The sequence below is a fragment of the Limanda limanda genome, chromosome 20 (assembly GCF_963576545.1).
Source record: "Limanda limanda chromosome 20, fLimLim1.1, whole genome shotgun sequence".
NCBI classification, from domain to species: Eukaryota; Metazoa; Chordata; class Actinopteri; order Pleuronectiformes; family Pleuronectidae; genus Limanda; species Limanda limanda.
Genome location: NC_083655.1, coordinates 1899565 through 1925866, shown reverse-complemented (window position 1 = coordinate 1925866; position 26302 = coordinate 1899565). Strand labels below are relative to the sequence as shown.

The 26302-nt window shown below is 45.5% G+C and overlaps 2 protein-coding genes across 3 annotated transcripts; one reads left to right on the top strand and one right to left on the bottom strand.

Annotated features, from left to right (window-relative positions):
• The first annotated feature begins 3414 nt into the window (after positions 1 to 3414).
• On the top strand, positions 3415 to 13064 carry lipib (lipase, member Ib). Its single transcript, XM_061094188.1, has 10 exons — positions 3415 to 3466; positions 6884 to 7275; positions 7364 to 7472; positions 8843 to 8944; positions 9954 to 10043; positions 10135 to 10302; positions 11800 to 11889; positions 12327 to 12435; positions 12648 to 12821; positions 12980 to 13064. The coding sequence occupies exons 1-10, from the start codon at positions 3415 to 3417 to the stop codon at positions 13062 to 13064; spliced, it is 1371 nt and encodes a 456-aa protein (XP_060950171.1).
• A 1455-nt stretch (positions 13065 to 14519) lies between these two features.
• zgc:112982 (uncharacterized protein LOC503771 homolog) lies at positions 14520 to 24003 on the bottom strand. 2 transcript variants are annotated; one of them, XM_061093925.1, is made up of 11 exons: positions 23790 to 24003; positions 22955 to 22992; positions 22187 to 22852; positions 20992 to 21786; positions 17744 to 17913; positions 17161 to 17281; positions 16948 to 17020; positions 16671 to 16807; positions 16468 to 16561; positions 15761 to 15875; positions 14520 to 15105 (listed from the first exon to the last, which is right to left on the bottom strand). In XM_061093925.1, the coding sequence occupies exons 2-11, from the start codon at positions 22981 to 22983 to the stop codon at positions 15092 to 15094; spliced, it is 2214 nt and encodes a 737-aa protein (XP_060949908.1). In that variant the 5' UTR covers positions 22984 to 22992; positions 23790 to 24003; the 3' UTR covers positions 14520 to 15091. The 2 variants fall into 2 exon arrangements, with proteins under 2 accessions (XP_060949908.1, XP_060949909.1); XM_061093926.1 differs by lacking the exons at positions 14520 to 15105; positions 15761 to 15875; positions 16468 to 16561; positions 16948 to 17020 and having other exon boundaries at positions 16743 to 16807.
• Between the last annotated feature and the right edge of the window lie 2299 nt (positions 24004 to 26302).

The following is a 26302-nucleotide window of genomic DNA, read 5'->3' as shown; positions in this document are numbered from 1 at the left end:
GGATCCAGTGAATTTGAATGTGGTTTCCAGACGGAGGGCCATGAACTCTACTGAGAGACGCTTGTTGAGCCTCTTGATCTACTTCCTGGCTCCGCCCCCGATCTGCATCCACAACTAAACTGGTGCCGTTCTGGTCTCTTTTACATTTCTCCAGTAGGAAGCAGAAACCCAGGTGTTGACGGGTCGGTGGAGGCCGAGGTGTTTTCTCACCGGAGTCAGAACCCGACTCTCAGACACGTGAAGGCACCGAGGCCCGTCCGGTAGAAACAGGAAGTCCAGCTCATGGTGTCAGAGAACGGATTCATGTCGGATCCTATTATCAGGACCTAAAGCTGCAGTTTAACACGTGAAAATGTTCGGGTCCCTCGGTTGAGCTGCGATTATCTCGGCAGCTTTGGCTGAGGACGCTTATAATAGAACGTCAGACCCCTCACGCTTATTTACCGAAGGAGACGCTGCTCGAGGTTTAACCTGAACTTGAGCGTCGGCTCGGGATCAGATGATGATCGGCTCTGGATCCAGGAGCAGGAACTCAGAGGTTGCTATTTCTGTTTCTATCAACTTACTCAAACGATGAACTCACAGCTTGTCTCATTTTTTTCATTCTTTATATAAGGTATAAGATATTTTTTTAAATATTAACCAGCATGCCATGTTTCTGGCACTTCCTTCTAACCGGGGTCTTCACATATCTTAGTGGGAATCCAAAGGTCAGGGGTCAGGTGTGGAGGAGAAATCAGATGAATCGTTGCTTTGATTCCTTGAGAATCAGAAAACGTCGCTGCTGTCGGAGTTTTACTTTGAGGAAGAAACAGTGAAACTGGTTTAATAATCCACGTCTCAGTTTTGAGTCAGGTCAGGTGACAGACGAGGGCGTGGCCTCCAGAAATAAGCTCTTTAGCCGAGCAGGACATGGTGACCTGTCGCTGATCTTTCATCTGCTGCATCAGTTCAGTCCAGGTCTGCAGAGCTGAAAACACACGTGTTAGTGTTCTTAGCTATTTACATCCCTTTAGTGTAAAATAGGCCAATAATATTATCGTACAACTGCGTAAAGTTTGCTGTTAGACAAAAGGTTTTTATTCCTATTCGTGAAGTTTGCAGTTATCAAGGATACAAGATACAAAATCTTGTATAGGAATTAGGGCTGGGCATTTTTAATCTCGATTAATCGCATGATTTCCCTGATTAATCACGATTAATCGCATTTGTATACGCAAAATCCAATAATGAATTAAAAAGTAGTGTATAGCGCAATTTTATTTTCAATGTTCTGCCATATGAACGAAAGTGCCATAACATTTGTTGTGCAAACACTTTTAACATCAGCATTTAATACAGTAGCAGTTAAATAAAATATTCAGTGTAAATCTCAACTTAACAATGTTATCAAAGCAAATACAAAGTTAAAGCTCAATGCCACTGCCAGGGCATTAATGTTATCCTCTTCGTTATGAAACATGTATACTCCTCCCTGCGTCTAACGTAGTCTGCCGAAGCCTCGCTCCACTCGCTGTTTCGTTGAATGATTTGTTGATATCAACTGTGTGTTTTGCATTCAGGTGATATTTTAGACAGGAAGTTCTCCGGTGATAAGAAAATTCACCTTGGCAGTGGCTTCAAATAACTTTGGTTCTGTCGACTCTGCCGTCTGGAAGGACTTTAAAATGAAAATGGCCATGTAAAAGCTCGGTACCCTTATCCATGGTTGTTTATCCGCCAATTATTTTCTTTTTTCCGGTTCCGCAGCAGTCAGCAACAGACTTTCACAAAATAAAAGCCTGACTTTCACAATAAAACAATAAATAATCAAACCTGAGTTAATGCGAGATAAAATAATTAATCGAGTTAACTCATCACTTGAGTTAACTCGATTAAAACGAGTTAACTTGCCCAGCCCTAATAGGAATTAAAGAGAAGTAGATAATGGATGGATTAAAGGGGAGACCACAGATTTCTTTACAAAAGAACAATTTCAGCAAACTGAGGTGGAATCAAACTTCGGACTCAGAGACTCGTGATGGAACCAGACGTGCAGAGGACAGCGAGTCCACAGTGTCTTTCTGTGTCTTTCTGTCTTTGACTTTGTGATTTCCGTGTCTCGCTCAGTTTCACTGGGGCTCTGCTGTCTCCGTCCATGTTAAATTACATGTGTTCCTGTGGAGATGCAGTGAGTACAGGGCAGCATGGGCTGGGTGCAGTGTGGTCACAGTCTGTGGAGCTATTAATAACCAGCGCTGGTGGGGCAAACAACTTTTGTGGGCACAGATTTCCCCCCCGGTGGAAGAGCTGACGTCCCTCTACTGTACTGTTGTCTGGTTTCAACTATTAAACATAGTTTGAACAGAAGTGAACATTAAAATATGACAAGATGCAGAACAGACTCTGTCACTTTAATCTCATAACTCTGCTCTCAGCACTGTAACAATATCTGATTGTATGTTTGATTATCGTGGCTAAAATATTTTTTAGGGCTGGGCAAGTTAACTCGTTTTAATCGAGTTAACTCAAGTGATGAGTTAACTCGATTGTTTATCCGCCAATTATTTTCTTTTTTCCTGTTCTGCAGCAGTCAGCAACAGACTTTCACAAAATAAAAGCCTGACTTTCACAATAAAACAATAAATAATCAAACCTGAGTGAATGCGAGATAAAATAATTAATCGAGTTAACTCATCACTTGAGTTAACTCGATTGAAACGAGTTAACTTGCCCAGCCCTAATATTTTTACATGATACACAACATGCTAAGCAATAAGGATAGTATGTATAAAACAGTCCACCACAATATTTTTTTTTAAACATATATTTATTGGTTTTATAAATTTACATCAATTCACATATATACAACAACCTCACCCAACCTGAACATATGGCAGCATAAAATGACCATAAATAATACAAATATCAAAAAAATTGCTAAGTTATGATTAAAACATTAATTCAAGAAGGACAACAAATTACAACGGAAATACTAATTTAGTTTAAACTAAATTAAAACAAAAAAAATTAATAAATATATATAAGTAAAATAAAATACAGTCACAGACATGTAACAGAGTACAGCACATTCCTCACAACAGATTCGTCACTTCACATTTCCGATGCCTCTTCAATCTCACCATTCTTACCAAAGTCCATAAACATCTCATAAACAACATATTTTAACTTCTCAAGAGGTCCACCAAAATATGAATAACTCAGAGATGTTATCTTCCTCTCTCTTGTTGTCTCCACCTCTCCATCCTTCTTCAAACAGACCCTCTTATCCCTCCTCCCTCTCTTTCTCTCTATCTCCCCAACAGTCCCTCCCTCCCTCCCTCAGTCACCTCCTTCCCTCGGCACTGAGAGCTTGTCTCTCTCCTCCTCTTCACCTCCTTCACTCCCTGTTTTCCTCTGGTGGTCGGAGGAAGGATGCTGACCCGCAGACTCGTGGGTCTGCTGGGAATCCTCCTGCTCTGCAACGGTAAGAAAAACACCCACAGCTCTTCAGTCATCACTTTTAAAGGATCCTCTGGTGAGAATCTGGTGAGAGTTCATCCTTATCAGCGAGGAGGGAAACATGAGTGTGTCGTACTTAGAGGTGTGTGTGTGTGTGTGTGTGTGTGTGTGTGTGTGTGTGTGTGTGTGTGTGTACAGAGAGCTTAGTGAGGTGCAGGAAGGAACAGATTATTTAAAGTCAACCCATCGTCTCCAGGTTGAAGTTAAAATAGAAAGGCCTGCTTCTCTTTCTGTCTGCTGCTGTAAAAGTAAATATACAGTCGCTCACACACACACACACACACACACACACACACACACACACACACACACACACACACACACACACACACACACACACACACACACACACACACACACACACACACACACAATGTGTCGGCCATTCATCTGTTACACACACTCTACTAATATGGGGTTGGATTGGGGCCATCTCCACCCTGTAGCCCCGCCCCCCCTGTTTGACTGACAGCTGTAATCACCTGTTGTGTCCATGGAGGGGCGGAGCTACAGGGGATGAGGTGTTTTTTTATAGCAGCCTGATCCGTGTCTGCTAAATACAGATCAGTTCATCAGGAGGGACAGAGGGACAGAGGGACAGAGGGACAGAGGGACGGAGGGACAGAGGGACAGAGGGACGGAGGGACACAGGGACAGAGGGAGAGAGGGACGGAGGGACAAAGGGACAGAGGGACGGAGGGACAGAGGGACAGAGAGAGAGAGGGACGGAGGGAGAGAGACAGAGGGAGAGAGGGACAGAGGGACGGAGGGACAGAGGGACAGAGAGAGAGAGAGAGGGACAGAGGGACAGAGAGAGAGAGGGACAGAGGGACAGAGAGAGGGACAGAAGGAGAGAGGGACGGAGGGACAGAGGGAGAGAGGGACAGAGGGACAGAGGGACAGAGGGAGAGAGGGACGGAGGGACAGAGGGACAGAGGGACAGAGGGACAGAGGGACGGAGAGACGGAGGGAGATAGGGACAGAGGGAGAGAGAGAGGGACAGAGGGACAGAGGGACAGAGGGACAGAGGGACAGAGAGAGAGAGGGACGGAGGGACGGAGGGACAGAGGGACAGAGGGACAGAGGGACGGAGAGACGGAGGGAGATAGGGACAGAGGGAGAGAGAGAGGGACAGAGGGAGAGAGGGACAGAGGGACAGAGGGACAGAGGGACAGAGGGACGGAGGGACATAGGGACGGAGGGGTAGAGGGACAGAGGAACGGAGGGACAGAGGGAGAGAGGGACAGAGGGACGGAGAGAGAGAGAGAGGGACAGAGGGACGGACAGAAGGAGAGAGGGACGGAGGGACAGAGGGAGAGAGGGACAGAGGGACGGAGGGACGGAGGGACAGAGGGACAGAGGGACAGAGGGACGGAGAGACGGAGGGAGATAGGGACAGAGGGAGAGAGAGAGGGACAGAGGGAGAGAGGGACAGAGGGACAGAGGGACGGAGGGACATAGGGACGGAGGGGTAGAGGGACAGAGGAACGGAGGGACAGAGGGAGAGAGGGACAGAGGGACGGAGAGAGAGAGAGAGGGACAGAGGGACAGAGGGACAGAGGGAAGGACAACGAGGCGTCTCTCCCTCTCTGAAACACTGAATCTATAACATCAGTCAACGTTTTCCTCAGGAGATAATTTCTCAATCTCTAGTTTCAAGTCTTCTTCTACAGCTGAAGTTCACTTTACAGATGATGATCCACGTGGAGTCAAACTGTTCATAAAGCACCGAGTGTATAGATCCATAGTTTCAGCCTGGAGGCCTCACGCCAGAGTGTTTCCCACTCAGCTCCAGGGGATTCACTTCAGACTCTCCGTTATCCCGGCTTCCTGTTGAATCCTCGCCTGTCGGAGCTGAGGAGGTCAAACCGACGCCGCCACGCACGAGAAACCAAACGAAGAAGTGATCTCAGCATTTACTGTCACACCTCTCTGACCTTTGACCTCTCCGACCTGCAGGTTCATGCCCTCAGAAACGATGACCTCAGTGAAAGTTGCTGCTGTTCTCCATCGATCTGTCCTTTGCTTTGTCTCACGATACAATACACGAATGATTTTTTTTCCCATGAGCCTCAGCTGTCGCCCGCTCTGTGCCCTCAGGTCAGGAGCAGAGTGGGGGGGGCGAGGGACGGAGGGACAGAGGGACAGAGAGAGAGAGAGAGAGAGACGGAGGGACGGAGGGACGGAGGGAGAGAGGGAGAGAGGGACAGAGGGAGAGAGGGACAGAGGGAGAGAGAGAGGGACAGAGGGAGAGAGGGAGAGAGGGGCAGAGGGACAGAGAGAGAGAGGGACAGAGGGAGAGAGGGACAGAGGGACAGAGGGACGGAGGGAGAGAGGGACAGAGTGAGAGAGGGAGAGAGGGACAGAGGGAGAGAGGGACGGAGGGAGAGAGGGACGGAGGGAGAGAGGGACAGAGGGACAGAGGGAGAGAGGGACAGAGGCAGAGAGGGAGAGAGGGAGAGAGGGACGGAGGGAGAGACGGAGAGAGGGACAGAGGGAGAGAGGGACAGAGGGAGAGAGGGACAGAGGGAGAGAGGGACAGAGGGACAGAGGGACGGAGGGAGAGAGGGACAGAGTGAGAGAGGGAGAGAGGGACAGAGGGAGAGAGGGACGGAGGGAGAGAGGGACGGAGGGAGAGAGGGAGAGAGGGACAGAGGGACAGAGGGACAGAGGGAGAGAGGGACAGAGGCAGAGAGGGAGAGAGGGAGAGAGGGACGGAGGGACAGAGAGAGAGAGGGACAGAGGGAGAGAGGGACAGAGGGACAGAGGGACGGAGGGAGAGAGGGACAGAGTGAGAGAGGGAGAGAGGGACAGAGGGAGAGAGGGACGGAGGGAGAGAGGGACGGAGGGAGAGAGGGAGAGAGGGACAGAGGGACAGAGGGAGAGAGGGAGAGAGGGAGAGAGGGACGGAGGGAGAGACGGAGAGAGGGACAGAGGGACAGAGGGAGAGAGGGACAGAGGGAGAGAGGGACGGAGGGAGAGAGGGAGAGGGACGGAGGGACAAAGGGAAAGAGGGACAGAGAGACAGAGGGAGAGAGGGAGAGAGAGGGACAGAGGGAGAGAAGGAGAGAGGGAGAGAGGGAAGGAGGGACATAGGGACGGAGGGAGAGACGGAGAGAGGGACAGAGGGACAGAAAGAGAGAGAGGGACAGAGGGACAGAGGGACGTAGGGACAGAGGGACAGAGGGACGTAGGGACAGAGGGACGTAGGGACAGAGGGACACAGGGACAGAGGGACGGAGGGACAGAGGGACAGAGGGGTAGAGGGACAGAGGGTTGCTGCTGTTCTCCATCGATCTGTCCTTTGCTTTGTCTCACGATCAAATACACGAATGATTTTTTTTCCCATGAGCCTCAGCTGTCGCCCGCTCTGTGCCCTCAGGTCAGGAGCAGAGTGGGGGGGGCGAGCCCTGCGACAGCTTCACGGACCTGAACCTGTCTCACTGCTTCATGGGAACCAGCCTGTACGTGCGGCTGCTCCTCTACACCCGCGCCAACCTGGACTGCGGCCGCGAGATCGACCACCGGCACCCGGCCGCACAGCCGCTCTTCAACCTGTCCCGTCCCACCGCCTTCGTCATCCACGGCTACCGGCCCACCGGAGCCCCCCCCATCTGGATCGACCACCTGGTCCGCCTGCTGGCCGAGCAGGAGGACATGAACGTGATCGTGGTGGACTGGAACAAGGGGGCGGCCAACCTCAACTACTTCACCGCCGTGGCCTACACCAGGGAGGCGGCCCACAACCTGACCGGGTTCATCAGGACCATGGAGGTGAGAGAACAGGTCACCGAACCACACACAGCTAGTAGGTGTGTCTGAGCCGGAGGTGAACGACAGGCTGGTGTTTGTGTGTGTGCAGGTGGGAGGAGCCTCTCTGAGTTCAGTCCACCTCATCGGCGTCAGCCTGGGCGCTCACCTGGCCGGGTTCGTGGGATCGAACCTGGAGGGGAAGATCGGACGCATCACAGGTGAGAACCGGACCCGACTGAGGGCTGTAGGGAACGGTTCAGAAAAGGCCTTTAACCTCTCACTTTATTTATACATGGGGACAGAGGGACAGAGGGACAGAGCAAGAGAGGGACGGAGGGACGGAGGGACGGAGGGACAGAGGGACAGAGGGACAGAGCAAGAGAGGGACGGAGGGACGGAGGGACAGAGGGACGGAGGGACAGAGGGACAGAGAGAGAGAGGGACAGAGGGACAGAGCGAGAGAGGGACGGAGGGACGGAGGGACGGAGAGACGGAGGGACGGAGGGACGGAGGGACAGAGGGACAGAGCGAGAGAGGGATGGAGGGACGGAGGGACAGAGGGACAGAGGGAGAGAGAGAGAGGGACAGAGGGACGGAGGGACGGAGGGACGGAGAGACGGAGAGACGGAGGGACGGAGGGACGGAGGGACGGAGGGACAGAGGGACAGAGAGACGGAGGGACAGAGGGACAGAGGGACGGAGGGACAGAGCGAGAGAGGGACGGAGGGACGGAGGGACAGAGGGACGGAGGGACAGAGGGACAGAGGGACGGAGGGACAGAGCGAGAGAGGGACGGAGGGACAGAGGGACGGAGGGACAGAGGGACGGAGGGACAGAGCGAGAGAGGGACGGAGGGACAGAGGGACAGAGCGAGAGAGGGACGGAGGGATGGAGGGACGGAGGGACAGAGGGACAGAGCGAGAGAGGGACGGAGGGACAGAGGGACAGAGGGACGGAGGGAGAGAGAGAGGGACAGAGGGACAGAGGGAGAGAGAGAGAGGGACGGAGGGACAGAGAGACGGAGGGACAGAGGGACGGAGAGACGGAGGGACAGAGGGAGATAGGGACAGAGGGAGAGAGAGAGGGACAGAGGGAGAGAGAGAGGGACAGAGGGACAGAGGGACAGAGGGAGAGAGGGACAGAGGGACAGAGAGACAGAGGGACGGAGGGACAGAGGGAGAGAGGGACAGAGAGACGGAGGGACGGAGAGACGGAGGGACAGAGGGACGGAGGGAAATAGGGAAATAGGGACAGAGGGAGAGAGAGAGGGACAGAGGGAGAGAGGGACAGAGGGAGAGAGGGACAGAGGGAAAGAGGGACAGAGGGAGAGAGAGAGGGACAGAGGGAGAGAGAGAGGGACAGAGAGACGGAGAGACGGAGAAACGGAGGGACAGAGGGACGGAGGAGATAAATCATTTTGAAACATGTTTACTTTCAATGTTCCTGTTTCTTGCAAACAAAGATACAGAACTTGAAATACAACTCGTACGAAGAAACAGTTTTATTCTCCGTCGTTAGTGTCAGAGACGGATTTGGAATCAAAAGTTTCACACAAGTCTCAGTCGACTCTTTTATTCTCTGTCTCCAGGTCTGGACCCGGCCGGGCCGATGTTCACCAGCGCCACGACGGAGCAGAGGCTGGATCCCTCCGACGCCATGTTCGTGGACGTGCTTCACACCGACATGAACTGTGAGCGTCTAGAAATAAACTGAACGATCACAATGAGGGATCTGGATGAGACGTGACCCTAAATATCACCTGTTTCAGGAGTCAGTCTCAGCCTGTTCTTATATCATCAAATAACTGATTCAAACCAAACTGATCAGAAACACTTGAACAAACATCAGAGAGAGAAGAACGACCGGAAACGACAGAATCATCTTTACCTGTTTTTAGTTTGGTTCATGTTCCACCTGTAGTCCAGGCAAAGTAGCCCATTTTGGAGCCAAAAATAGAAGTAATTGTAAAATAATTTTTTTCAGCATAGATCATTTCTATGAGGTGTCCAGAACAACATACTAAAAGTCCTAAGAAATCCTAGTTGAGGAAATACGTTTAATTCTCATCAATGTGCCAATAAGGCAACAATACACCCCAAAAAGACTATTTTTTTCCTTTACTCCAATCAAAATAAAACTTTACGCAATGAAAGTAACCATGAAACGTAACATTTTTTGTATTACAAGTTTCTTTTGAAATGAATTTGACAAGCACATGAGCTCCACACTTATTGAATATGTCCTAATTTGCATAGGCAGAAAAACCATTCACATGTATGACAAATACATACATAAATTCATTTTCAAAGAAACTTGTAATACAAAAAATGTTACGTTTCATGGCTACTTTCGTTGTGTAAAGTTTTATTTTGATTGGAGTAAATGAAAAAAATAGTCTTTTTGGGGTGTATTGTTGCCTTATTGGCACATTGATGAGAATTAAACATATTTCCTCAACTAGGATTTCTTAGAACTTTTAGTATGTTGTTCTGGACACCTCATAGAAATAATCTATGCTGAAAAAAATTCTTTTACAATTAGTCGGTCGGAAAACGCTACTTTGCCTGGACTACTGCTAAATGTGTTATTATCCGATTCTTTTTTGAATTTACAACCATAGGGCTTTGGTCATTTTGCTCTGTGAAAGATTCTTAAATTAAATAACCTTGATGGACTGAACGTGTGTTTCCCATGTTCAGCTTTTGGTCTGAGAGGATCTCACGGTCACATCGATTTCTACGCCAACGGAGGAGCCGACCAACCAGGATGCCCCAAAACCATCTTTGCAGGTAAACACACACACACACATAGAAAGACATCAGACAATATGACACACACACACACACTCACATGCAGCATCATCTCTTTCCCCCCCCACAGGTAAATCTTACTTTGTGTGTGACCACCAGCGCTCGGTGTTCCTGTACCTGTGCGCTCTGAACCGGACCTGCAGCCTCACCGGGTACCCCTGCTCGTCCTACAGCGACTTCCTGGACGGGAGGTGTCTGCAGTGCGAGGCCTTCAAACCGGCGTCCTGCCCCATGCTCGGTAGGTGGAGCAACCCCCCCCCCCCCCACACTCCACCTGAAGACTATGATGGAACCGCTTGTTTTAAAAAGTTAAAATCCAACACAAAAACAAAGGATGAGTCTCAGGGTTCAAACGTTTGTGTCGCAGCTGGTTCTGATTGATTGATTGAATATTTATTTAAGCCTCGGAAAACACATTGAGGGATAGATAGATAGATAGATAGATAGATAGATAGATAGATAGATAGATAGATAGATAGATAGATAGATAGATAGATAGATAGATAGATAGATAGATAGATAGATAGATAGATAGATAGATAGATAGATAGATAGATAGATAGATAGATAGATAGATAGATAGATAGATAGATAGATAGATAGATAGCAGATAGATAGCAGATAGATAGATAGATAGATAGATAGATAGATAGATAGATAGATAGATAGATAGATAGATAGATAGATAGATAGATAGATAGATAGATAGATAGATAGATAGATAGATAGATAGATAGATAGATAGATAGATAGATAGATAGATAGATAGATAGATAGATAGATAGATAGATAGCAGATAGATAGATAGATAGATTGATAGATAGATAGATAGATAGATATATAGATAGATAGATAGATAGATAGATAGATAGATAGATAGATAGATAGATAGATAGATAGATAGATAGATAGATAGATAGATAGATAGATAGATAGATAGATAGATAGATAGATAGATAGATAGATAGATAGATAGATAGATAGATAGATAGATAGATAGATAGATAGATAGATAGATAGATAGATAGAGTACTTTATTCATCCCCGAAGGGAAATTAAGTCGTCATAGCAGCCGGTATATTTGAATACAATAAAATACAATAGAATAAAATTAAAAATATTGAGGTAGAAAGAATAAAAACAGAAACACAAGATAAATAGGTAGATAAGGTGCAGTGGCAAGATGATGGTAATAGTACTGATGATATGATGGTAATGGTATTGTTAGACAGTATATAAGAATAGTACAGTATATATAGTATATAATATAACATAATATATATTTATATATGATAGTAATTATACCAATATAAAAGCAGTATATGGTAATGGCAGCAACAGTATATATAATAATAATGGTGATATAATAATAGTATGTATAACATGTACACATGTATAAATATGTGTACATATATATAATATAAGACCCTCATTTACAATGGTGCCGAGGGTACAATAAAAAGTTGATACATTGAAGAGTTAATACATTGAATAAATAAGAATGAAATAAAAATGCCTATATATATATACACAGTAATACAAAGTATAAAACAATTCATCAATATAAAATACTATGGCCAAGTCAACTACAGTTACAATCACTGCAGGAGAAGTCACCTGTACATGAGACCAGACTCCAGAACTCCGTCAATGAAACAAATTTCTGTTTGAACTGAACGTCTCCCTGTGAGTTTGTGCCGAGTTGAGCTGGTGAACTGACGTCTGGTTCCTGCAGGTTACGACTTCAGCCGCTGGACGGAGACTCTGCTGCGACTCGGACAAACCAAAGTCTTCTTCAGCACCACGGCGTCGCTGCCGTACAGGAGTGAGTCGCACATCACAGTCCCTTAGGAAATCATTTAAACAAGGTTTTATTACAATTTAAAGGCATCTTTACTTTTATATTTACATTATTTGACTACTTTTTCATTAATTAGACTTCAGAGAAAAATGAGTGAAGATTTAAAAGACCAAAACGTTTAATTATCTCAAATATTTTAACAAAGTACTCCCCAGAGCTACTTTAACATGAGAGCAACAACTAATACTGCAGTAATTAAATGTATACAGTCAATGCATTTATGTAGTTTCTGCAAGAGAGTACTTGTATACAAAGTACTTTGAAGAACATTTCTCTTCTAATACTTGCAGGAGCCATGAGGCTTTGATCAGAGTAAAGAATCTGGATCCTGTGTGTGAGCTGAGATGATTTCATTTAGAAATGAAAGTACTGTGTGATATCGTCTGTTTCCTGTTTGTCAGAACTGAGCTACAGAGTGGACATGGTCACCTGGAACCAGTACCTCCGCTGGGGGGTGGTCTACATCCGGCTGCACAGCGGCAGGAGCTTCACCGAGGCTCGAATAGACCAGTGAGTCCCTGAAGCCCCTGGAATCTAACATTTCTGTTTAGAAATCAGAAAAACATGATTATGCATCCCCACGCCAGAAGATAATTTAAGTAAAATGACTGTAACCGTGGCAACTGTAGTCTCTTATCCCCCTGGTTCTCAGTTGAGACATTTTATCAAGAAGCCTTGTTCTATTTTCATGTGATCATTAAACTCCTGCTGGTCTGTGGCAGTAAGCTGTACCGGTTGGAGCAGTACACCTCCACCCGCCTGCTGGCCCAGTTCGATGAGGATCTGCAGCAGGTCCAGAAGATCTCCATCCGCATCAACACCGGCAACGTGATCGGACCTCGATACAAAATCCGTCTGCTGCGGATCCGCTTCACGCCTCTGGATCGTCCCGAGAGGTCAGTCCTGCTCTTCACCACGACTCAGGGTTATTTAGTCATGAGGCAGAAAAGCAGTAAATTGTCAGGATTGAGAAGCAGAAAATCATACTCACTCAATCAAGACTAAAAAAGAAAATCGAGATAAAAGGTATAAATGTAATTTTCTCTGTCTTCAGGCCTTTGATCTGTCGTTTTGACATCATCATGGAGGAGAACATGGAGGTGGCGTTTCGACCTCTGCCCTGCGACTCTCGCCTCTGACGCCCTCGCCACAGACTCCTTCTGCAGGAACACGTCTCCACTCACCCCTGAACCTGCTGGAGGAAACCCAGACGTCCCCTGGGCGCTGCGGGGGGGTCCCGGCCCCAGGTGGACCCCCGGGGGACCCCAGAGGGGGGGGGGGCAGCCTCCTCGCTTGGCTGATGAAGACGAACAATCTGCTGCTGAGGAGAACTTCTGGTTATTGGAAAGTCAGCGTGTTGTTAAAGAGACTGAGGTCAGGAAACACACACCTGTAACTGCAGGGAACTGTCAGTACAAGTACACACTGAGTACACACAGTGTACACACAGAAGTAACACACTCCATGTGGAATATTTTATACACTTACATCTATAAGTTTCAGTGATTTCAAGGTTTAATGAAACATAGAATCATGTTTTAGTTTGAAAATAGAGAAAATAAAGAGTCTCTCACGACCTTGACCTGTTTCCATTAGACTGTAAAACAAAGATGGCCGACAGGACGGCTCCTGAACGTGTCTCGTTCCTCATTGAAGGACTTTTTATTAAAGACAAACTTTCTTCAGGTGCTTAAATAGATGGAAAATGCTAAAAGCTTGATTATGGTTAAAACACAAAACACTTCTTTTTTTCTATGTCTAAATAAATTAAGCTTTAAATGGCTTTTACTTTTACAACTGTTTCTTCACTTCCTTTCAAAATCCACCTGTAGAATAAATAATAGATAAATGAGCCTGTGGGAAACACTGGGTAATGCACACTACAATGTTTGGGGAACATTAGATCAAACAATGTGCAAGTTGCATTTCAATAAACTGTTTATCTTTGAACTTTTAAAAGTTCAAAACTTATATTTTTTCGGTTTCATGTCAGGTCTAAAGATGTTATCGTCTCTTGTGCCTTAAAAGCAAACAGTTCTCAACCTCTTGTTTGGTTTGCGTCGCTGCTTCATGCAAATGATGTGCACGTATTTTTATAAGTCAGTCTTCATGACAGAGGGAACAAGGGGAGCTGTGATTATCTGTGATGTTAATATGTGAGTTTTATTCTGAAAGCGTAAGTTGCTGTGAACCAGTTTTTGAAGCTCGTAAAGTGATCCTCAACATTTAAAGGTTTTAAACTGAACGATAGTTGAACTTTCCTCCGATGAACAAATCATGAAAAATGTGTCACAAGTGTTGAAAAACTCAACTGTTGCGTTTTTTTATTATGAATTTTCACCCGTTTGAAATAAACAGATTTTAAAACATGTTTGTTCAAATACTGGATTTTTTTTTTTTTTTAATAAAGCTTCTGCAGATATTTTACTCTTTTCTTTGCAAGATTTAACTAGAACTCTAAACAAAAACACTGATGTAACTGTTAAGGACAAAATAAAGTACAACACACTTTCTGGATTTATATCATCCCAAACCTGGATTCACCATTCAGCAACAAGATAGATTTTTAAAACGCGAAAGAAACTCAGAGAAAATCCAACTGTACAAGTGTTTTTATTCAGACAGGAAGAAGGAGGAGCAGCAGGTGAAGCTCATGTGTCACAGAGGCTGATTTACTGTAATATCATTCTGTACAGAAACAGATAAACATCTAAAAGAAGTGAAACCTTCACATGTACGAGTTCCCTGACATCTGAACGACCAGGATCCCAAACCTCACTCGGTCAAAGAGGAGGTTTTCAGTGTCATCTTCATTGATTCTTCGGGTTAATTTCGCTAAATTGTGATTTAAAATGTTAAATACATCCACTTAAGTTATTAATGAAGAGAAATGAAATGTTAAGCAAAAAAACAGAAAGAGGCAAGACGGTGAACCTCTGCAGGTTTCAACGTTTCACATTAAATCAAATCCGCTGCTTCCACAAGCGTCGGGTTTCTTCCAAACATTGTGCCGTCGATCAGAATCAACACTGGCTAGATTAAGCCCGAAATTCGGCTCAACAAACTTCAACTGGCTGGTTTTTATGAGACGTGTCATCAGTAAAAAAGAAAATCTGCAACATCCAAAGGAAATACTTTTCCAGCGCCGGGTCACCAGGTCACCAGGTCACCAGGTCGGACCTGTGAGCAGGAGAGAATCAGAGAGAGGAGGTCAGAGGGATCCAGGGCAAGGACAACAGAACATGGACGACAGAACATGGACAACAGAACATGGACAACAGAACATGGACAACAGAACAGAGATGACAGAACAGAGATGACAGAACATGGACAACAGAACAGAGATGACAGAACATGGACGACAGAACATGGACGACAGAACATGGACAACAGAACATGGACAACAGAACATGGACAACAGAACAGAGATGACAGAACAGAGATGACAGAACATGGACAACAGAACAGAGATGACAGAACATGGACGACAGAACATGGACGACAGAACATGGACAACAGAACATGGACAACAGAACATGGACAACAGAACATGGACAACAGAACATGGACAACAGAACAGGATGAGACGAGTGCATCTCCTCCACGATGTCATTATTTTCAAAGTGCGACTGTTTAAACACATTGTGAGTCCCTGGAACACAGGAGAGGTGAAATGCATGATGGGAAATGTGGTTTGTGTGTTAGATGATGGCTGAAAAACTAAGTGAAGGGAGCGATGCTGAAGCAGATTTTGTATTTGGCGCCTTTGGTCTCAAACGGGTACTTGATGGTGACTGTTAAACAGTTTCAGATTTCAGTGGTGTTGATGGTTTACCTGCAGGGTTGCTGCGGTGGTTCTGTCGCCTCATTGGTCCAGACTGGTTAATGAAGCGGTTGTTCCTGCGTTGGGGGCCGGCGCTCGGTCGGAACGAAGCTCCTCTTCTTGGTACCTAAAGAAAAAAGGAGAAAAAGACTTGAGTCAGTTTGATGACTGGATCGGTTTTCAGACATGATCTATATAAAACAGTGTGTGTACATGTTGTGTAGTTAGTGTTTGTGAAGCAGAAGCAGCAGGTTGTCGGGTCTGACTTGTTCAAAACAGGAACATCCAGGCGAGGGGCGGAGCCTGTAGAGCAGCAGGAGGCGGGACATGACGTATAAACTCTGCTGTGGACAGATCAGTGTTGTTGTTTCCAGCTCCTCCACACCAGCGTCGTCCTCATCACCAGAAGATCTGGAATCTCCTCGTGTTTCAAAGTGGACGTCTTCGTCTTCTACGTGTCCGGCTCCTCTTCTTCATCCTGAGATGTTTGTGTTCTTCAGTTTCACGTCAGTCACGTGTTTTGTTGTCGTGTTCCGTCAACTTTCCTGCTGTTTTCTCACGAGGACTCACTCTGACAGAACTCTTGAGAACATCTGGAGCAACTGACTGACATTTGATGTTCTCACATCCAGAAGTATTCAGGAGAATGTTTTGTCTTCAGTGCAGATCTGAGAGCAGCATATATCGTCCCCACCTTAACACAGATCTTTAACACTCACCATGTTGCCTTCTTGTCTCCTGCTCTGCTCCTCTGGCCAAGTGGAGAATCTGTCGTCTTCCAGCGGAGACATGTCGTCAATGAACTCTGGCTCACTGACACAAACATGACAAGAGGCAGAAGAATGAAGTTATTAAAAGTTAAGATCATAACACTGACCCGAGCGGTTGAAGACCAGAGTGAAACATGAAAACGTTGGCTCACCTGACTTGACCCAGGGAGCGCTGTGACATACCCCCCCCTGGTATTGTGACCATCACCCCCTCCAGTCTCTCCTGCCTCCTCCTCTCCAGGTCGTGCCTCAGGTCGCCCGGGTCTTGCACCAGCTGCTGGTTCAAACCCTGTCAACACAACGTCAGCGCAAAACAATCAACTCGTGGATTCATCTGGAAAATTCCCATAGAACGACAATTATCTCTGCTGATCCACAGTCAGATTCCAGGAAGCCACGGTGCTTTGAGAGAAAGAGTCGTTTAATGACCTGCATGGATTCCAGTCTGGAGAACAGAGGCTCATCGTCGTCATGCAGCGACTTCATGTTCAGACTGAAGCCTCTGCAGAGGAGAAAAACACAACTTCCTGTTTCAATATTACTCTTCAGCTTGATGTTAGTGGGGGGTTTTTTTGTGATATGTTCAGCAACAATACATGAGAACCAGTAGAATGACTGAAAACAAGAAACTTCCGGACGCACCGGTTTGAGCTGAACCGCTCATCCAGCGTCAGCTCCACCGTCTCCTCCTCAGAGAAGCTGCTGGTCTGAGGAACTGAGAAACGCTCGTTCAGGGTGAGGCCGTCATCTCGGAAATATTGTTCTGCAAGCACAGACAAGAACACTTATTCATTTATACATATCATACAATATAAAGCTTCACAAAAACATATCAGCTAGTAGTGGCCGTCAGGAGCCTTTTCACAAACATCGATATGAAAAACTGTGGAAGATTCTATTATTTGTTTAGTTTACAGAAGGAACCTTGTGCTGTGTTCGACCTGTGGAAGTTCCATGTGCTTTGCAATCAGTTATAATAAAATACATTCTGCAAAGATCTAAAATAATTCGCCAACTGTTGATCACTACTTCCACAAAGGAGGATTGTGATTGTGAAAATAAAAAGTCAGGTTGAATGAACTGATATTTATGATCGTGTGCGATTTGGTGCAGATCCAAATAAGAGTCTGGACTGAGAGAACTAAAATGTGGTTGTATGAGGTGACCTGGTTCCAAAGGTTAAATCCCGACAGGTACAGATAAGACCGGTGGGCGCTGTGCTGACCTTTGACCTGGTGCACCAGCGTGATGATCTCCTGGGCAAACGTCCCAGTGTGCACGGCCGTCTCCTGATATGTGCCCGAGTGCTCGAGCATGGGCAGGAAGTCCAGACGCTGCCGCCCAACGTTGACCAGATCTAAAGAGAGCTGCCTCTCTGTGGAGTAACTGGGCAAGCTGCTGAGGAGGAGGAGGAGGAGGAGGAGGAGGAGGAGGAGGAGGAGGAGGAGGAGGAGGAGGAGGAGGAGGAGGAGGTGGGAGATGAAGGTTAAAAACATGATGAAATAATACACAGAGGACAAATGACAAGCTTTTATTTACTGGCTAATGGGACTAAGAAATCTCCAGTTTGTAAACACTCATAAAACAGGAAATTTGGATTGAACAGCTGAAAAGTGCTGTTTGGTGACATCATTCTGGGTATTTGATGAACTGCAGTTCTGACAGTTTCCTTGTAGAACTCGGAGCTGACAATGACTCACGTCCTCATGAGAGCGTGAGGCCACTAATTACTGTGGCCGGGGGAAAATAAATATCTGTTCTCAGTGAGTTTGAATATTTTAGCTGAAATACTCACACGTATGAGCTGAAGAAGATAAACACAAACAGCTTTACCTTACCCGACACTTACCTTTCACAGGATCCACATACAACACTAACTAAAACCCTGTTAACTAGAGAGAGGGAGGGTCGACCTCTAACGCACAAAATCATACGGATTCGTCCTCTTTTAGTGGTTCATGTGAAACCAGGTTAAACCTCTTTAAAACAGACAGGTGAGTTAAAAGGTCGGGTGAAAGTTCACACTTCTGCTCTTGTTTTTATCAGATCTTCAGTGTGACTCAGTTCAAACCACTGATCCTCACAGGGGGGGGGACTCCAGTCGCCCAACACGATCTTCAGCATTTCATTTGATACTCGTGTCGTTTTTTCCGATCCAAAATTTGACACACAGTTTGATTTGTCGGCATCGATTCTGTTCGTGACTTCAAATTTTCCTTTTTACAGATTTGACGATGTCTCGACTTCTCCATGTTTTTGCCAATAGATTCAATTCCTCTCCACTGTAATGATATTTATCTATGGGTGTAGAATCCATTTTATCCTCCAAACGGCACTGATGAGGCAGAAGTTTCCTCCATTTATCTGCATTGAACATTACGTTCATGGCCTGAGCAACAGTACGTGTTCCAGGATCTTTTGATTTCTCTTCTTCACGGCACAGATGTTGCTTCAAGTCCATCACTTAGGGTTCATTAAACTTCATGGCTTCAATTTCTTCTTTAAAAAAAACTGATATTCATGTTTGGAACATCAAATCTTCATGATGCTGCAATTTCTCAATTTAGAATCCTCCATATTGACAGCTTTATTTTCTCCTTTTTGTAGATTGTTCACTGCTGCAGTTTCTTCTGGTATGAATTCACATTTATGCTGTTTAACAAAAACAAGAAATGAGTGGTTGGCATGTTTCCTTAATTACCAGCTACTTTGGTCGACAGAGCTGGTGAAGCTCGTTTCATTTCCATCTCAGTTATTTTCACTCTGGACGTGAAGACTCCTCCTTAGTTGTACATATTTTTCTTAACATGTGTCTGCAGCCCTGGAGAGAACATGCTTTGGATCCTCTTTCCGAAATGACACTGGTTCCAGGAGCTGGTTCCAGTAGCTGCTCATTTGGATCAACTATGAACAGAAACACTCCCGGTTCTTCCACAATTTCCCAACCTGTGCTGTGTTCTTCCAACGTGGCTCATAACCAATCACTGTGAACATGCTCTTCAAAAGAACCCTCTGAAGCATTGTGTGAAGTCAGATGTTTTCTTCTGGTTACACTCTCAAACCGTGGTCGTCTTCTTCGCAGAGCACTGAAACATCCATCCATAAATACTTCCTGGTTCCTCTTCTGTAGACACGAGTTACGTGAACATCTGAACATCCATGTTTTCACCGATCAACCTCGTCTGTGCCTCCACTGCTGGAATGCTCCTCTGTAACATACAGGGTGACAGTCTTTCCAGGATTTTACGCCTCATGACTTGAACACCGACTGTTCCTCAGAGGAGTCGGTGGCCGGACGTCACACGAGGGGCAGAAGGTGCAGCATCCATCAGGAGCTCACACGAAGGGATCATTGTTGTCTCATACACAGATGTGTCGAGTACTGATGTTGCTCATCTGCAAAAATGTCTTCTCAAGGTGACACAGGGACAGTTTTTCATTTCCAGTCAAAGTGGCTCCAAAAACTCCAAATACTTGATCTGGAAGTTTGCACCAAACTCCACTTTACTGGGTGATGACACAGCAACAATCCTTCAACACCTACTTCTAGGAGAAGAAGTGTTGAGTGTGTGTCACAGCAGCTTAAGCGTAAATAACTAGAGTGACGAGGAATCAGTCTGGGTCCGGTCTTATCAAAGGGCTCTTTGGTTTCACTTCAGGTCACAGTGACACAGTGATGGTCCGTTGCTGCAGCTCACTCCTCCTCCCGGTAGACGGAGATCTTTATATTCTTGCTTCTTCTGGAATCCTGTGAAGATCCGACATGAAAGGTGATGAGTGGAGCTGGAACCTGCTGCCTCGAGTGCCGGAGCCTCTCCTCAAATATTGTCATATGCCTTCTTTCCAACTGATGTCACCAATAAAGGAAGAACTTCAGTCCTGTTCGTGCTCCTTTTTGTTTTTGACAAAGCAGAATGTGAATGAAGTCATCCTGAGCTGCTCAGGTTTCCTGTCGTCTCCGATCATCAGGTCCGTCTTCACCTGTGCATTTTGTTTTCAGGTAACTCTCCCAAACCTATCAAGTGCTGAGTAGTTCATCTCTTTCACAAAGAATCCGATGCAGCTGAAATCTCTTTCTAATGGAACCTGTCTTCATTTGAAAAGACGACACCATGGTCACGTTCCCAAAGCTCAGCTCCAGATCGGTTTCTTTAGGATGAAGAGCATGACCTGAGTCTTCAGTTTGAACAGCAGCTCTTTCTGGTGCCACGTCACTTCTTCATGCAAGGGCAACTTTACCTTTGTGAGAAGATATTTAGTCACTTGAAGAATCTTCTGCCAAAGTACATCATATAAATGGGCCAACATCAGTGTTTGTATCAACGACACTGAATCCAGTTGGATGAAAAGGTGGATTCTCAGTCTCTCACCCGGTCGTTTCTTTCCTCTTCCTGCAGCAGCGCTTCATGAGCTGACAAAGAAGTGTGAACTTCCACCTCTCACCCCTGATAGTTGTAATAAAAAATACTCTACCTGTTCTGGTTAATGGGTCGGGTCATGTCTACTTTGATGGTTAACGTTTCCTCCTTCCCAGCGGCCATGTTACTGCTTTTCTTCTCACTCCATCCACGGGGCATTTTGGGGTCCAGGTCATCCCTCAGCAGGTGCTGCTCCAGACTCCGGGGTCTGTTCTGAAGTCTGTTTTCTCCGGACCAGCGAGCCCCCCCTTCCATGGGATCCTTGTTTCCCTCTTCTCTGAAGGGTCGATATCCCGGTCTCTGCTCTCCATGAGGAAGATCTTGGTATCCCTGGGAGGATTGCTGTGAACGTGGTTGAGTCCGGAGTGGTCCGGCCCTTCCGACCTGTCCACGATTAAACCTCCCTCTCCCAGGACGAGGACCACCTCTCCCCCTGGGGTTCAAAGACCCATCTTGATTACCGTATCTCATGGTATTTGGTCTGTCTTGCGGCACAGGGCTCCTCTGGGATTCAACATAGTTGGAATCTCTCCAATTATCTTGAAAGCGGCCTCCTCTCACGTCTTCCCGATCATCCAACCGTGAGTCCGACGTCCTGAAGCGCTCCTGCGAGGAGCCTTGTGGGCGGGGACTCCTCTGTCGATTAAACTCAAGATCTCTGCGTTTGGCAAATTGTTCCCACTGCGGCAATTGTTTGACATTAACGATACCGTGATCATGTTCAATGACAAGTGGTCTCAAGGGTCGGACATCTCCACGGGGAAGGCTCCCCTGAGTGTCTCCTCCAAACCCATCTCTGGGCGTCGCCACCGAGTAACGCTGTTCCCCAAACTCCTCCTCATTCCTGTACCTGTGACAGCATAAGAGGAGGTGACATGGTTCAACAATGATTCATGGGAATGTCCATCTTCACATCTGCTTTTAAATCAACACTTGACATTAGCTTTGGATTTTTCTGTGTCTTTGTCATAGCGATAGTTACCAATGTGGCAGGATTCTTAAAGACTACAGCTGCTGCTCGCATTAACAACTAGAGAACGTACGACAGGAAACATGCAGAAATGTTTAAGAGCCAGAAGAGCCGGCAAACAAAGACAACTTGAAGCCATGCAACATGTACGATTAGTTAGAAGGAAAATAAGAAATGACGAAAGAGAGTGAAGGATTTTGCTCTATGGAAAATAAAGATGAGAATCCTCTGAATTCTTCCTTCTTGGAAAGTGCTGCGATGCATTTTGCTTGAAATTTACCCAGGGTGCTCGGCGTCATCCATTTCCCTCCGTAGCCTTTTAAAGGGGGGGCTCCTCTCTTGATGTGGCTCCTCCCTTTGTCGGTCTCTGTTGGGACCCTGTAAATTCCTCCTACCTCTCTCCCTAGCTGCTCCACTTCTCTGGTCGTCTGTTCTCGAAGCCGGACTGAGGTCTCTGAGGTCTCTGAACCTCCCTGGGCCTCGGCTCTGCTCCTCCCTCCAGCCCACCCCCGGCTCTCTCTGTTGGGGGTCCGCCTGAGACCTCGCTGGCACTCTTTCCCTCACCAAACTCGGGGGAGAGTGGGGCACCCTCCCCCTGTTATCATAACTCTGGTCTTGAAACCCTTCCCTGCGTCTATCGCTGTCGCCTCCGACACCGCGGGGTGGCGAAGGCCTGCGACCCTCGTAGGCTCTCACATCGTAGTGAGGCGAAGACGCTCGGTTGTAAAACTTCTCCACGTCTGGACGGCGTTGATGCTCAATCTGGAAAAGGTCTTCTGGAGAGGGAGGGGATCTTCTCTGAGCTTCTGGGTACCTCTCCTCCCTGTCGAAGCCCCAGTCTTCTTCAGGACTCGCTCTGAGGCGGTGACTCCTGTTGTGTGGATTCTCCTCCGGGTCCGAGAGGACTTTATGAGGATCAAAGCTGGATTCCTGCCATGGAAACCTCCTGAATAAAAAATAAACTACGTCACTTTTGAAACTGATTATTAAAATTATTATAATTGAAAACACAAATATATTCAACGTTATATTCTGACAATGTGTTTACCTGTAGTTAGGAGACCGCGGTCGTGACATTCTTTCCACCTTCAAAGAAAGTAGAAGTTTACGTTCAGTTAATTCTCTGCTTTATCAAGAACCATCTGTTAACTAACGACTAACGATGAACTGTCGCCCAATTTATTATCATCATCATTATTTCATCATTCTGTTAATTCTGTAAAGAAAACTGAATAATCCTCAAAGTCTGAAGAGCAACAAACAGCAGATATAAAGTGATCTATCTATTCAAGATTTAGACTTGTCTCTAATATTCTGTCTCTATACAATATTGAGTGACATCCTAGTTTACTGATTAAGTTAATAACTTCCTGCATCATATCGCTGTGATGTGTATAAGTTTGATAAGCCTGTTTGACAAAAACACTTCAAACTAAAGCGCTGCACAACTGAACATGAGGAGCAGATTTACGATATTACAGAATCTTTAACCAGTTTAATTATGTAAATAATGACACAACTGGTTATTACTGTAAACTAAAATCTTGTGTTTTCTTTAAGGTTCGACTTTATATTGCTGTGTTGATATTTTTAATCTGAAGTTTAATAAACGTAAATGAACCATTAGTCAATAAGACCTGGAACTACAATAGATATATTTTGTTTGAATATAATTATATTAACTGATCATTACACAGCAGCAGATTAACTAAACATGTGTGTTTATCAACCGGAAGAATAACAACCAGGTTAAAGACCTGGATCACTTTCTACGTCAGTCACAACTTAACACATTTTTATGTAATAACACATTTTAATACCATTTAATAGCAACTGAACACCAATGCTAGTTAAGCTAAGCTAACGCTGAGCAGTGTACTTACCCGAGGCCCCGCTAGTGTTGGCTAACGCGGCTAACGCTAACAATGCTAACGCTAACAAAGCTAACGTTAGCAACAGCGAGGACAAGCGCGATAAAACAGCGAAGAGCAAACGTTTGAGATGTTAAATTAAAAACGTGTTTATCCACAAACAGGATCCGGATGCGAACAGACGCGACGACGTTTCCTGCGAAGTTTAAAAATGTCGGAAACCTTCAATTCTTCATTTATAAGTTAAACGTCCGGTTCACCACTTCCCGCTGCGGCCTTTTCACAATAAAACCAGCGGATGTGCAAATCCGCAGCTGTAGAGAATCAAAATAAAAAACACAGACACGAGTATAATTATATTTATATGTTTGTATAAGTTCCTCTTTTCAAAGTGTAGCTGTGAACTAAACTTATAAAGAACATTGATTGATTTATCGATATGTTTCTTTTGGCAGATTATTCGCTATTTAGGGATTTATTATGATATTATTGGATTATTCTTATTAATAAATTAACATGTAAGAGACATTTTCAGGCTTGATTTTAATATTTGAAACTACTTAATTCACTGTTTGGTATTTTAGGGCGTGTATGTTTGTTTATATCTGCAAATACTTCAAATATTAAAATTCTACCAGTATTTAAATTATTTATGTCACGTCTAGGAAATGTATTCTTTTATGACTATGTTTTTATTTGTTTTATTACATTTTGAATGTGTTTTTATTCGTAAAGCTTATTATAATTACTACACCTTCTATGCTCATGCTCTCTGAGTACAGTTTGGGTTTTATTTCAGTGATGATGTGACTAAAACATGAATTAGTTTATTTGTATTCATTCGTGTGTTGACTGAAAAGATCCCATGTGTTAAATTCTAATCAATATCTTCAGCTGTTTACGTAAAAGTTCCTTCTTCAGGCCAGTTTTTGCAGATCAGTTTTAATGTCAGTGGAGCATTGAGTCGATAAACAGTGAGATATACTGAAATAAAAGTGGCTGCGTTGAGTCCTGAACGTCTCTTATTGTGAAACTCAAGACTAAACATCATCTATAGATTCTAAATATCTTAATTCATCCAGTTCACCGACACAAGTGGCTTGATGAAGTTTATTGTTCTTTTTCAGCAGTTATCCATGCACCACGTCTACAATGATATATTCCACCAAGCTGCAGTGTCACAGGGTTTAAGTTATATGAGGATAAACATTATGTCCTTTATTTTTTAAGTCTTATACAAGGGGACCCAGGAGACCCTCTTACAATGAGTTTCAGCAGAATCCGGAGGACGTGGAGACGCCGACAGGGGGGGGGGGGGGCGCAGGAGCGTGAAAACGTAAAACAACGAGCTGAAGGTTGCAGCAGCGACGAGGAAACACTCAGGAGCTGAGAACCTTTTCCACGTCAAGAAGCTTTTTACGGAAACTCTCTTTGCACTTGGATCCACTCGGTCCGGCTCCCACACAGTGGATCATACTTCCACCACCACCATCTTTCTTTACACATTCACATACGGGATTATGAATCGAATTAATACAATATATAAATTCAAACAAAGGAGGTGAGGGCACAGAGGAAATCCTCAGTATTTTGGTGGGAAGGAGTTTACATTCTACATTTACACACACACTGAACATGTTGCATGTTTAAGGCTGATTCTAATAGTTTGAGACAGATTTAGGCCAAATAAACTCAATCGATGATATTTAGCAATGAAGGAATGTTTTTGCACCAGACTGAAATGTACAAAAGACAAATTATCGGCTGAATGAAGAGAATGGGATTTAGGTTTAATATTCTAAACTTGGTGTGAGTTTAGGGGGGGGGGGGTGGAGACTTATTACCCAAGTATATCTAAAATCCCGGTTGCAGACCTGATCCTCCTCTCTTCTGGGGCCCCTGAGGGCCTCGGCCTGGAATCCAACCTTCCTCTCACATTGTTGTGTCTCTAGTTTCTGGATCTTTTGTGGCCTTTAAAACAGTGAAAGTGCACATGCTGGATGAGACGGATCCTGAGGGTGAAGCACGGAGGACGTTTAAGGCCTCGGAGGTGACGAGCTGAGCGTGAACGCTGCTCTAACACCAGTCTATCGTGAATCTGTGAGGTATACTTTAGTTTGGGGGACGAGCGGAGGCGCAGGTGTTATCTTCTAGCGAGCAGTGAAACACACAACTACCGGTCAGTGCACACTATAAAACACAGCTTGCGTGGTTACAGTCAGTGCCGGACGAACACACAACACACTGTGTCAATATTTTCCTGATCTGCAAATAAAAATACGAGACATTGTTTTCCCTTTTCCCTCCTCGTCTTCTTCTCCACAAAACGTCCATCAGGTACGTGACGAGCAGCAGAGAAACCGAAGCTACGGGCTCGACGTGTGACTGGGCGACAGCAGGGTTATAATATCAGCTCTTGGTGGTTTTCTCCAGCATCGGGACGACTCTACAGAGGACACACTGGGTTTCAGAGAAGCAGGAGTCGCTGTCGGCAGAAGAGCAGGCGAGATAAACACACGGGATCC

Excerpts from the sequence above, each read along its gene's own strand:
- zgc:112982 (XM_061093925.1), bottom strand. The coding sequence starts at position 22,983 with ATGTCACGACCGCGGTCTCCTAACTACAG. Across the intron at positions 21,787-22,186 it reads GATGACGCCGAGCACCCTGG|GTACAGGAATGAGGAGGAGT; the intron begins GTAAATTTCAAG and ends ATGCTGTCACAG. Across the intron at positions 17,021-17,160 it reads GAGCGGTTCAGCTCAAACCG|AGGCTTCAGTCTGAACATGA; the intron begins GTGCGTCCGGAA and ends TCTCCTCTGCAG.
- lipib (XM_061094188.1), top strand. The coding sequence starts at position 3,415 with ATGCTGACCCGCAGACTCGTGGGTCTGCTGGGAATCCTCCTGCTCTGC. Across the intron at positions 12,436-12,647 it reads ACCGAGGCTCGAATAGACCA|TAAGCTGTACCGGTTGGAGC; the intron begins GTGAGTCCCTGA and ends GGTCTGTGGCAG. Across the intron at positions 12,822-12,979 it reads CCTCTGGATCGTCCCGAGAG|GCCTTTGATCTGTCGTTTTG; the intron begins GTCAGTCCTGCT and ends CTCTGTCTTCAG.